We start from the raw sequence: 12,878 nt of genomic DNA on the forward strand, positions 1-12,878 counted from the left end.
TTTTCCTGGAAGTTTCTTTATTCTAAATCATGTAGGACAAGAACCTGGGACAAACATACCTGCCCTCAAACACTATTCCAGCATACCCTCCAACATGACCCGCCCCACTAGGTACAAAATGCTCTGTTTCTGGACTTCCCTCTTAATTTATTATTGCTATCACCTGTGAAGAAACAGCTTTCTTATCATTTACCTAGTTCAACACAGGTGATGGAAATCATAAATTAAGAGGGAAGTCCAGAAACAGAGCATTTTGTACCTAGTGGGGCGGGTCATGTTGGAGGGTCTGTTCCAGTGTTCCTGACACAGTTGGTTTCTCTGCAAAGGGGAACCTCTGAAAAAATTGATCCTCCCTGGCCAGACAGTGTCTTCAGTTGGTATTCATTATTCATGGTCCAGAAGATGTCTGTTTGTGTAGGAATATAATCAATGTCACTATCTTACAGTAAGACTTGTGCCCCCGTGTCACATTTTGCCCCATGTCCCCTAAAGTTCTGGCATCCTGTGTCACTCCATCCTCCTGGCCCTGTGTCACTTCAGCTTTCTGTCCCGTCACTGCAGCCCTCTGCCCCTGTGTCACACCAGTCTCCTGCCCCATTTATCACACCAGCCACCTGCACCCTGTGACACCCCAGCATCCTATTCTGTCACTCAAACCTTGTCTCTGTGTCACTCCAGCCTCCTGCCCCTTTTGTCACTAAGTAGAGACCAGGGCAAAAAGTCACTTTGGTGCCCCCCTTAAAACCTTATCTATATGGACAGTGTCTTCAGTCAGTATTCACTATTCATGGTCTGGAAGATGCCTGTTTATGTAGGAATATAACCAATGTCAGATGTTTAACCAAACATATGTCCCTTCCATTCCAGCTTCCTATTTCCTGTCATTCCAACATCTTGCCCCCTTTGTCACTCCAGCCTCGTGCCCTGTGTTACTCGTCTCCTGCCACTCTAACCTCATGCTCCCTGTGATTCCAGCCTCCTGTGTCACTCCAGACTCCTGTCCTTGATCACTCCAGCTTCCTGCCCCGTTTCACTACATCCTCCTGGTCCATGTCACTCCAGCCTTGTGCCCTGTGTTACTCCAGTCTCCTGCCACTCTAGCCTTCTGCTCCCTGTCACTCCAGCCTCCTGTGTCACTCCAGACTCCTGTCCTTGGTCACTCCAGCTTCCTGCACCGTGTGTCACTACATCCTCCTGCCCCGTGTCACTCTAGCCTCCTGCCCTGTCACTCCAGTCTCCTGCCCCTTGTGTCACTCCAGCCTCCTGCCCAGCTCCCAGTCTTATTAGACCAATCAGGTGAGGCCAGCACAGCTGGAGTTCCTACATGTGATTAGACAACAGCTTCCAGACCCCTTACTCTGGCCTCTAAACCCCTCTGTCATTTCAGCGCCCTGTATCACTCGCCTCCTGCCCTGTCACTGCAGCCTCCTGCCCCATCACTGCAGCCTTCTACCCTGGGTCCTCCAGCCTCCTACCCCCGTGTCACTCCAGACTCCTGTATCACTCCAGCCCATAACCCTGTCACTCCAGCCTCCCGTGTCACTCCAGCCTCCTGAGCTAGCCCCCTCCCCAAGCGCCTCCTAGTTTCCTTCTTCTTGACAGGCTGTAATGATCCTCTTTGTGCTCCTCTTCCTCAGGAGCGCGGAGTGGAGGAAAGATAAAACTGTGACTTGCGCATGTGCAGTAGACGCAACCTTTAAAATGCGTGAAGCGCTAGTTCCTAGTGCCCAGTGGCTGTTGGGCGAAAGTAAAAAGAGGCAGCACAAAATGTGCCTCTCAGCAGATGCTGGTGGGGGATGACTGCGGCTGTGCCTCCACGCTGCAGCACCCTGGGCAATAGCCCTGACAGCCTGCCCCTTGAGCCTCCCCTGAATGTACAAATCATTAAGTGCATGCTGGAGCAATAGAGGACAATGTACTATACTGGGATGATGATGATGATGATAACAGGAGCTATTCTTTAAAGGGAAAAAAAACGTTTTTTAAATCAAATATAGAGTACAATTGACTTAAAATACTTGAACTCTCAATTATATTGTATAAAAATGTACACTACTTTAAATAACTTTTAAAGCCATGTTGGTGCTAATGATGCAAAATTGGAATAGTTTAGACTTTAGAGTAACTAAAACCCCAATCATTTTTTTAGAATAACTCCCAATATGCTCATGTACGGCGCTCCTTAAAACCTGGACAATTACAGTGCCTTGAGAATTGGACAACTACAGTGAAAACCTGGACAATTACAGTGCCTACATCTACTAGATGCAGATGTATCAATGCTTCTAAAGAGTGGGCAAGTTGCCTACAGCCATATCTCCCATCTGTTACGATTTTCGCGGGACAGTTCCGTTTTGTGGGGCCGAAAGGTCCTGCGGAAGGGGTGGGGGTGGGGGGGCAGTTGGGAGGCTTCTGTCACTCGCTGCTCTGTTAGCAAAGCAGCAGTGAATAGATGGAGACATGGGGGACTGGGGGCATGCAAGCAGCTCTCAGAAGCCCCCCCACTGAAGAAAAAGGGAGGTGTGACATCCCACTAGGCCACGCCTCCTTTGTGATTGTTGGGGGGGGGGGGGGGAATGCCCATAGCAACCAATAGGCTTCTAGCCAACATTTATCAAGTACATTCTATAATAAGCTTAGTAGAACTTCATTGGTTGCTATGGACACCTTATCCACTTGTCTGCTTCTCCTATCAAAGTTTGATACATCTCCCCAAGATGGGTAACCATGGCCAATGAGCTTCCTGCTGGCCTCCACAATGTATAGCTCCTCTGCATGTCTCACATCCATGTGCTCCTATGTTGTTCTCAGCTCCAGCCAATCCCTGGCAGCTCCCCATATCATTCTCCCGTGGTGATAGGTTCAGCCCAAAGTGACGTCAGTACCATAAGGTAGCTCTGCTAGGTCTGTTGGCGGCCATCTTTGAATTGGGAAAACGTGCAAATGTTTGAAAAGCTACCATTGGAGGAGCGTTATTTACATACGCATGTGCAGAGTTTAATTAAAACAATAAAATCCTGTCTGCTGGCAAACCACGGATACAGCAGTCATTGCATTTCTTCCGGTGCCGCCATTAACCAATATGGCCGCGCCAGGCTCGCATGACGCGTATGCGGTCCCTTAAATATGTCGCCTTACGACGCCATCTTTTTTTCTCCTCAAGTTTGTGTCTCTCACGGCAACAGTGCGGTCAGACGTCACTTCCCGTGCAGCCGCTGTCGCCGCTACGACTCGTGGTCCCCCGCGTGCTCCTCGTTTACCCCGTTACAGCCGATACAGGGGGGCGGGCTGCAGTGGCCCGCCCCGTGACTGCGGACCGGGGGCCATGGCGGAGCCGGTGGGTGTTCCGAGCAGGCATGAGAAGAGCCTGGGGCTCCTCACTAGCAAATTCGTGTCTCTGCTGCAGGAGGCGAAGGACGGCGTGCTGGACCTGAAGGTGGTGAGTTGCCGGGGGGCTGACACCGTGTATACCGACGTTGTGTACCGTGCGAGGTGCTGCAGGCACCGGACTCCCGCATTGGTTCCCTGGCTGCTAGGCGAGGGCCGGTAATGCAGGGGGGGATAAGGGATGACAGGCGATAAGGCGGAGGAGGAGCACGAATGTGCAGTATGAGCGATGCGGTAAAGTCATGGAAAGATCGGGATCAAATGCTTAGTTACATGGGAAATCATTACTGGACGGTTATGTTGAAAAATCCACGCAAACGGTGGTGGAGAACATGTAAACTCCACACACAGGAACTTGGTTGAGTTTGAGCCCAGTCTTGGGAGACAGGAAGGTTATCTTTTTTGCACCATAGTGATTGTGTATGGGTTTGTTTTATTATTGTAGTATTGGACCCCAATTTATATTAGTCGCTCGAGTTTGTGCGATAACCTAATTGCGGCGCATGCACTTCACACCTAACTTGCACCCATGGTGCGCATCGTGCACTTTGTTGGGGGGGTTTCAGTTGTTTGGGGTTTTCTTTTGCGTTGTGTAATAGGCATCCGACTGGTGATATTCAATTTTTCTTTGGGTGCCCACTGCTTATAACTCTTGTTGCGCCCAAATATACTGAGTTTAAACACACATAGCAGCTAAACCCATGCAGAGTATTGGACATGCTGCTGAAATGGCTGTATGGGCTCCCAGAAGCCTGACTATTTTCTGCCAAGTAATGGGTGTCCCATTAATGGCAAAACAGTTGAAAACAGTGGGAAAGAGGCACATGCCACATCTACATGGATTTAGAACTTTTGATGCCATCAAGTAGCTTCTGCTGTCTAGGGTCTGTGCCACTAACATCTAGGGGCTGATTCAATCATTTTACTCATGGCTACCACTAGGGGGCGTAAAATTTTGCAGTGTAATAGTTTCGTTTAGATGCCTGGTATCTGCGGGGATGATATTTCTTCTCACAGCTTCCTGAGGTGCGAGAAGAAATATGCGTTAAGTCAGCACTTTGGGCGTCCAAACAGGAGTTTGAATTCCCAAAACAGAACTTTATTTTCTCTAACGTCCTAGTGGATGCTGGGGACTCCGAAAGGACCATGGGGGATAGCGGCTCCGCAGGAGACTGGGCACAAAGTAAAAGCTTTAGGACTAGCTGGTGTGCACTGGCTCCTCCCCCTATGACCCTCCTCCAAGCCTCAGTTAAGATTTTGTGCCCGAACGAGAAGGGTGCAATCTAGGTGGCTCTCCTGAGCTGCTTAGAGTAAAAGTTTAAATAGGTTTTTTATTTTCAGTGAGACCTGCTGGCAACAGGCTCACTGCATCGAGGGACTAAGGGGAGAAGAAGCGAACTCACCTGCGTGCAGAGTGGATTGGGCTTCTTAGGCTACTGGACATTAGCTCCAGAGGGACGATCACAGGCCCAGCCATGGATGGGTCCCGGAGCCGCGCCGCCGGCCCCCTTACAGATGCTGAAGCAAGAAGAGGTCCATAAATCGGCGGCAGAAGACTTTCCTGTCTTCATAAGGTAGCGCACAGCACTGCAGCTGTGCGCCATTGCTCTCAGCACACTTCGGTCACTGAGGGTGCAGGACGCTGGGGGGGGGCGCCCTGGGAAGCAATGAATTTACCTTATTTGGCAAAAAAATACATCACATATAGCTCCTAGGCTATATGGATGTATTTAACCCCTGCCAGTTTTCCAGAAAAAAGCGGGAGAAGAGCCCGCCGTGAAGGGGGCGGGGCCTATCTCCTCAGCACACAGCGCCATTTTTCCCACACAGCTCCGCTGGTAGGAAGGCTCCCAGAATCTCCCCTGCATCCTGCAACTACAGAAACAGGGTAAAAAAGAGAGGGGGGCACTTATTTGGCAAAATAACAGATATAAGCAGCTATAAGGGATAGACACTTATTGTAAGGTTGTCCCTATACATATATAGCGCTCTGGTGTGTGCTGGCAAACTCTCCCTCTGTCTCCCCAAGGGGCTAAGTGGGTCCTGTCCTCTATCAGAGCATTCCCTGTGTGTGCTGTGTGTCGGTACGTTTGTGTCGACATGTATGAGGAGAAAAATTATGTGGAGACGGAGCAGAGTGTCTGTAACAGTGATGTCACCCCCTAGGGGGTCGACACCTGAGTGGATGTACTGTTGAAAATTACGTGACAGTGTCAGCTCTATATAAAAAAACAGTGGTTGACATGAGACAGCCGGCTACTCAGCTTGTGCCTGTCCAGACGTCTCATAGGCCGTCAGGCAGATGGCAGATACAGACGCCGACACGGATACTGACTCCTGTGTCGACGGTGAAGAGACAACCGTGATTTCCAGTAGGGCCACACGTTACATGATTGAGACAATGGAAAATGTTTTATACATTTCTGATAATACGAGTACCACCAAAAAAGGGGTATTATGTTCGGTGAGGGAAAAACTACCTGTAGTTTTCCTGAATCTGAGAAATAAAATGTGTGATGATGCGTGGGTTTCCCCCCGATAACAATTAATAATTTCTTAAAGTATTGGCTGCATACCCTTTCCCGCCAGAGGTTAGGATGCATTGGGAAACACCCCCTAGGGGGGGGATAAGGCGCTCACACGCTTGTAAGAACAAGAAGCAGAAGGGCAATGACAGAAGCTGCAAGGATTCTTCGTTGGGCGGAAAATCATGGGATAGCACTGTCAGCAGTATTCATTCCGGGAGTGGACAACTGGGAAGCAGACTTCCTCAGCACGACCTCCACCCGGGAGAGTGGGGACTTCACCCAGAAGTCTTCCACATGATTATAAACCGTTGGGAAAAAACTCGACAGGTATTGCGCCAGGTCAAGGGACCCTCAGGCAATAGCGGTAGACGCTCTGGTAACACTGTGGGTGTACCAGTCAGTGTATGTGTTCCCTCCTCTGCCTCTCATACCCAAGGTACTGAGATTGATAAGATGGAGAGGAGTAAGCACTATATTCGTGGCTCCGGATTGGCCAAGAAGGACTTGGTAACCGGAACTTCAAGAGATGCTCACGGAGGATCTGTGGCCTCTACCTCTAAGAAGGGACCTGCTCCAACAAGGACCCTGTCTGTTCCAAGACTTACCGCGGCTGCGTTTGACGGCATGGCGGTTGAACGCCGGATCCTGAAGGAAAAAAGGCATTCCGGATGAAGTCATCCCTATCCTGATCAAAGCCAGGAAGGATGTAACCGCAAAACATTATCACCGCATTTGGCGAAAATATGTTGTGTGGTGCGAGGCCAGTAAGGCCCGACGGAGGAAATTCAACTGGGTCGATTCCTACATTCCTGCAAACAGGAGTGTCTATGGGCCTGAAATTGGGGTCCATTAAGGTTCAAATTTCGGCCCTGTCAATTTTCTTCCAAAAGGAACTAGCTTCAGTCCCTGAAGTTCAGACGTTTGTAAAAGGGGTACTGCATATACAGCCTCCTTTTGTGCCTCCAGTGGCACTTTGGGATCTCAATGTAGTTTTTTGGGTTCCAAAAGTCACATTGGTTTGAACCACTTAAATCTGTGGAGTTAAAATATCTCACATGGAAAGTGGTCATGCTGTTGGCCCTGGCCTGGGCCAGGCGCGTGTCAGAATTGGCGGCTTTATCCTGTAAAAGCCCTTATCTGATTTTCCATTCGGACAGGGCGGAATTGAGGACTCGTCCTCAATTTCTCCCTAAGGTGGTTTCAGCATTTCACTTAAACCAACCTATTGTGGTGCCTGCGGCTACTAGGGACTTGGAGGATTCCAAGTTGCTGGACGTAGTCAGGGCCCTGAAAATATGTTTCCAGGACGGCTGGAGTCAGAAAATCTGACTCGCTGTTATCCTGTATGCACCCAACAAGCTGGGTGCTCCTGCTTCTAAGCAGACGATTGCTCGTTGGATTTGTAGTACAATTCAGCTTGCACATTCTGTGGCAGGCCTGCCACAGCCAAAATCTGTAAAAGCCCATTCCACACGGAAAGTGGGCTCATCTTGGGCGGCTGCCCGAGGGGTCTAGGCTTTACAACTTTGCCGAGCAGCTACTTGGTCAGGGGCAAACACGTTTGCTAAATTCTACAAATTTGATACCCTGGCTGAGGAGGACCTGGAGTTCTCTCATTCGGTGCTGCAGAGTCATCCGCACTCTCCCGCCCGTTTGGGAGCTTTGGTATAATCCCCATGGTCCTTTCGGAGTCCCCAGCATCCACTAGGACGTTAGAGAAAATAAGAATTTACTTACCGATAATTCTATTTCTCATAGTCCGTGGTGGATGCTGGGCGCCCATCCCAAGTGCGGATTGTCTGCATTACTTGTACATAGTTATTGTTACAAAAATCGGGTTATTGTTGTTGTGAGCCATCTTTTCAGAGGCTCCTTCTGTTATCATGCTGTTAACTGGGTTCAGATCACAAGTTGTACGGTGTGATTGGTGTGGCTGGTATGAGTCTTACCCGGGATTCAAAATCCTTCCTTATTGTGTACGCTCGTCCGGGCACAGTATCCTAACTGAGGCTTGGAGGAGGGTCATAGGGGGAGGAGCCAGTGCACACCAGCTAGTCCTAAAGCTTTTACTTTGTGCCCAGTCTCCTGCGGAGCCGCTATCCCCCATGGTCCTTTGGGAGTCCCCAGCATCCACTACGGACTATGAGAAATAGAATTATCGGTAAGTAAATTCTTATTTATTACCAGTCATTTATTTATAGCGCACACATATTCTGCAGTGCTTTACAGATATTTGCCCATTCACATCAGTCCTTGCCCCAGTTGAGCTTACACTCTATATTCCCTATTACACGTACACGCACTCACATTCACACTAGGGTTAATTTTGTTGTGAGCAAATTAACCTACCAGTATATTTTTGGATTGTGGGAGTAAACGGGAGTACCTGGAGGAAACCCACGCAAGCACAGGGAGAATATACAAACTCCACACAGTTAGGGCCATGGTGGGAATCAAACCCATGACCTGAGTACTGTGAGGCAGTAATGCTAACCATTACTCCATCTTTACTGCCCTGCCTGATGGGTTTAGCTGTTTTACGTGGCTAAACCCAGTCTGGGTGCGACATGTGCCAAAACAATTGGTTAGTGACAATTGTTTGGGTGCCTAAACAGTCACATTTAGATGGAAAAATTAGGGGTAGATTCAATTGACTCTGAAGTTCATAGTGCCGGGAAGGAGGTCCGGCGCTATTTAATTTAGTGTGCTGCTTTGGCCAACCAGTTGATTTCTGCTTTCACTCCCCAGGGGCGCGACCAGAAATCCAACAAAATGTGCCACAATGCTGTTTTGAGCTTTAGTACGGCGCAAACAGCATCATGGCGGGGCACTTGTGTGAGAGTGCCCCTACTTGCGCCTAAAGACCCTATTTAAGGCGCGAATACAGGCATTCTCGGACAAAGCAGCTTGCTGAATTTAATACCGCCGGGACCTCCTTCCTGGCGCTATTAACTTTGCAGTTAATTGAATCTACCCCTTAGATCAGAGGTTCTCAAACTCGGTCCTCGGGAGCCTGCACAGTGCATGTTTTGCAGGTAACCCAGCAGGTGCACAGGTGTATTAATTACTCACTGACACATTTTAAAAGGTCCACAGGTGGAGCTAATTATTTCACTTGCGATTCTGTGAGGAGACCTGCAAAACATGCACTGTGTGGGCCCCCGAGGACCGAGTTTGAGAACCTCTGCCTTAGATGCTCAAATCAATTAAATTCCCCCATTTGTGTCTATTCCACTAACTTCTAACATAGTGGCATGTGCCAATCTCTCACCAGCAGCAAATTCCTTCTCTCCTCTCCTGGAGTGTGGCTGTTCCTTCTCCATTGTGGGTGGGGTGTGCTCCCATTTTCTATGGCAGAAACATGACAGTTGTGCGTAACTATTAAGTGTACTAGTGATTTAAAACCCAGTGTACGCTAATTCATCCGCGTCCCTGGACTACGTACCCTGTGTCGTAGCTGCACAGGGCAACGGCCACACACTTGTCCTCCGTTACAGCGGATGGGAGACCATGTCAGAGACTAGGATTATTATATAAGATATATGTACTTATATCTGTAGACTATTTGCCATAAACCCTGTACTAGCACATCTGACCAGAATGCAGTGATCATTTGTCTGTGACCCGGAGGATACTGATCACTGAGCTTACCCCACTTTCTAGTAGCATCCAGTGCAGAAAACATGTTAGCTGGAATATCCAGAAGGTATTTTCAGAGCTGTTTCTCCTACTGTTTGGCTGTTGGGAATGGATCAATACTGATATCCGTTTCTGCAGCTGCCAGGTGTGTGAATGGCCGCCTGTTCTCTTGATTCCTAGCATCCAATCAGCTGGTGGAAGAGGTGAGCTTGCCTCCCGTAAGGGCCCTACACACTTTCCGATGCTTTCAGTTTTGACGATGATCGATCTGAATGATGATCGTTCATCGTCCAGATTGACTTGCATTTGCAAAGCGAAAGAGAACCAACGATGAATGATGAGGGGCTGCGCATCGTTCATCGTTGGTGCATACACACTGAGCGATATGAACAAGATCGTTCATATCGCCCTCACACATCGGCAAGTGTGTAGGGCCCTTTAGACCCCCCTGCTTTGGTTCCCTAGTGCTTCCAATGCATTTTACTTGTTACAGGAGTTTTCTTAAACAACTTTATACATATTTTTCCAACAGAAGAAAACCAAAAAAGTGAGTTGTCATTTTCAGTCCATCCTCCCATCTAAGCTTTGTTTCCAACCCATACCTGCTAGCGGGTGGTCTTCATGTTGCTGACTGTCGGGATCCTGGCGCACAGTATACCGGCGCCAGAATCCCGACAGCCGGCGTACCGACAGGTATTCTCCCTCGTGGGGATCCACGACCACCCTGGAGGGAGAATAAATAGCGTGACGAGCCCGCAAGGGGCTCATTTGCGCTCACCATCCTGTTGGTATGCCGGCAGTCGAGCTCCCGGCGCCGGTATGCTGGTCGCCGGGAGGCCGGCCGCCTGCATACCATACTACACCCTTGCTAGCATACCCTTGATTGCAATCTGTGTGGGGTTCTCTGGCTCTTTGTCCCCATGTACTACTTCTAGCAGACTTCAACCATTTGGCTTAGCAAAAAAAAACAACTGGATGCTAATTGATCATTAGTGACTAATGTCACTACAGTTTAAAAGCCTGGAGTAGTTGTCAGACTGTAATGTCTCAAGCGACCGCAGACACCTTCAGGAAGTAAATGTAGCTGGGACAATATTTATCTTTTGTTCTAGAATGTGCCGTGTCCTGTACAGGAATGTGCGGCTTTCACCTCGCCCTTCCATTATAACAGGGGATGGCTGGATGTGTTATAATCATTTAAGGATACCTGATACGTTAAGTATTGCATAATAACATTTGTGTTAGTTTCTGTAAATATAGGTATGTGTATTGGTAGTTTGGACACTGTCAGCTGCTTTTCAGGTTTGTTAGATGAGAAGATTGACAGTAAAGTATGAACTCTTTGAAATATGAGCATTGTACCCTTGTAATATGTTAAAGGTTTACAAAACCGTTTAGAAAGTGTTTTCATGAGTGATTATTTAATTGTTTTATGTGATCTGTATGAGAGCTCTTTCACTAACCACTGGTATACAACCGTAATTTGCCACACTCACAGCTGTATACAGGGCAGGTATACATGAAGTGTTAGCGGGTTATCTGTGGCATAGTGACTTCCAGCACATCATCTCTTCTCACTCATTGCGACTTTTCCTAAATCTGGCATGAGCAATGAAAAATATACGTTATGGTAAGTACGGTAACTGTATTTCTCCTAAGTCCACAGGATAACAATGGGATATAATGAAGCGACAGCGGATTTGCAACCAAACGGTCAAAGCTTTTCTGGCCTCCCAGCATGCACAGGGCCCGTCCATATATCCCCGCCTCCTTGCTCAGGCAAATCAGTTGTATTTCAAAGCTCAAGGCAGGAGCATCATAGGTGGCCCTAATCAGGAGATAAGAACACACATGCACACCCTTCCATACAAGAAGGAAGAGGTTAGTGAGTAAAAGGATCCTCAAATCAGGTGTGTCAGGGTGGATTCCTGTGGACTTAGGAGAGGGTCCACAGGTTATCCACAGGATAACAGTGGGATTTCCCAAAGCAATTTAGTGGTGGGGACCCTCCTGATTGGACAGGAGAATCCTTCGCCCGAATTCAGCGTCATGAGAGGCAAAGGTATCCAAGGCATGATGTCTAATGAATGTGTTAATAGAAGACCATGTGGCTGCCTTACATATCTGTTCTGCTGAAGCACCACGTTGTGCTGGCCAAGATGGAACAACCTTACGAGTAGAGTGAGCAGAGACATTAGCGGGAACCGGGAGATCAGCCTGAGAATATGCTTCTGAAATCGTCATCCAAAGCCATCTTGCCAGCGTCTGCTTATCAGCAGGCCACCCTCTTGTGAAATCCGTAGAGAATGAAGAGAACATCTGCTTTCTGATGGCACTGGTACGATCCACGTAGATCCTTAATGCACGGACCATGTCCAGCGATGCATCTACCGCAGAAAGACCCAGTACCTGGAAAGCCGGGACTACAATTTCTTCAAGGTGGAATTTAGACACCACCTTCGGAAGATACCCAGATCTAGTTCTGAGAACTGCTCTATCTGGATAAAAAAATCAGAAATGGGGAATGACATGATAATGGCCCTAAATCTGATCCTCTTCTAGCTGACGCCATAGCCAGTAGAAAGAACTTTAGCTGTCAACCATTTAAGATCCACTTTAAGTGGTTCAAACGGGGCAACTTGAAGGGCTTTCAGGACTAGACATAAGTCCCAAGGCACTATATGAGGAACAAAAGGAGGTTGAATGCGCAGCATTCCCTAGAAAAAGTACGCACATCCTGTAAATTGGCCATTTTCTTTTGGAACCATACAGTCTATGCTGATACTTGCGCTCTCAAGGAAGCTACCTTCAAACCTTTATCCATTCCTGCCTGAAGGATTGCTAAGATCCGGGAAACTCTAAAAGATTTAGGGTCCATTTTCCGTTCACTGCACCAATGAATATAGGTTTGCCATATTGGGTGATAAATGCGAGCTGAGGAAGGTTTCCTTGCTCTGAGCATAGTTTGAATTACCTGTTGTGAGAATCCTCTTAACTTCAGGATAGAGGTTTCAAGAGCCATGCCATCAAAGACTGTCGATCCAGATGTCTGATAACAAGGACCCTGTGTCAGGAGATGTGGACGTTGAGGGAGCAGAAGTGGAACATCCAGCGACATCCTCTGCATATCTGTGTACCAATGTCTTCTGGGCCAAGCCGGAGCTATTAGTATCACGGGACCTTTTCCTTGCTTTCTTTCTCACCACCCTGGGTAATGGGGTGATTGGAGAAACACATAAGCCAGATGAAAATCCCATCTCACAGACAGGGCATCCACAAAGATCGCTCTGGGATCCTTTGTTCTAAACCGGTGTGTGAGCACTT

General features: G+C 48.2%; 1 protein-coding gene across 1 annotated transcript in view; it reads left to right on the forward strand.

The window, feature by feature from the left end:
- The first annotated feature begins 3,143 nt into the window (after positions 1-3,143).
- E2F5 (E2F transcription factor 5) overlaps positions 3,144-12,878 on the forward strand; it is a 122,545-nt gene continuing 112,810 nt past the window's right edge. The window contains exon 1 of the mRNA XM_063924037.1: positions 3,144-3,439. Coding sequence (XP_063780107.1) covers positions 3,326-3,439 — 114 coding nt within the window. The 5' untranslated portion in view covers positions 3,144-3,325. The remainder of the gene's footprint in view (positions 3,440-12,878) is intronic.

Source organism: Pseudophryne corroboree, chromosome 5, assembly GCF_028390025.1.
Source record: "Pseudophryne corroboree isolate aPseCor3 chromosome 5, aPseCor3.hap2, whole genome shotgun sequence".
In the NCBI taxonomy this organism is placed as follows: Eukaryota; Metazoa; Chordata; class Amphibia; order Anura; family Myobatrachidae; genus Pseudophryne; species Pseudophryne corroboree.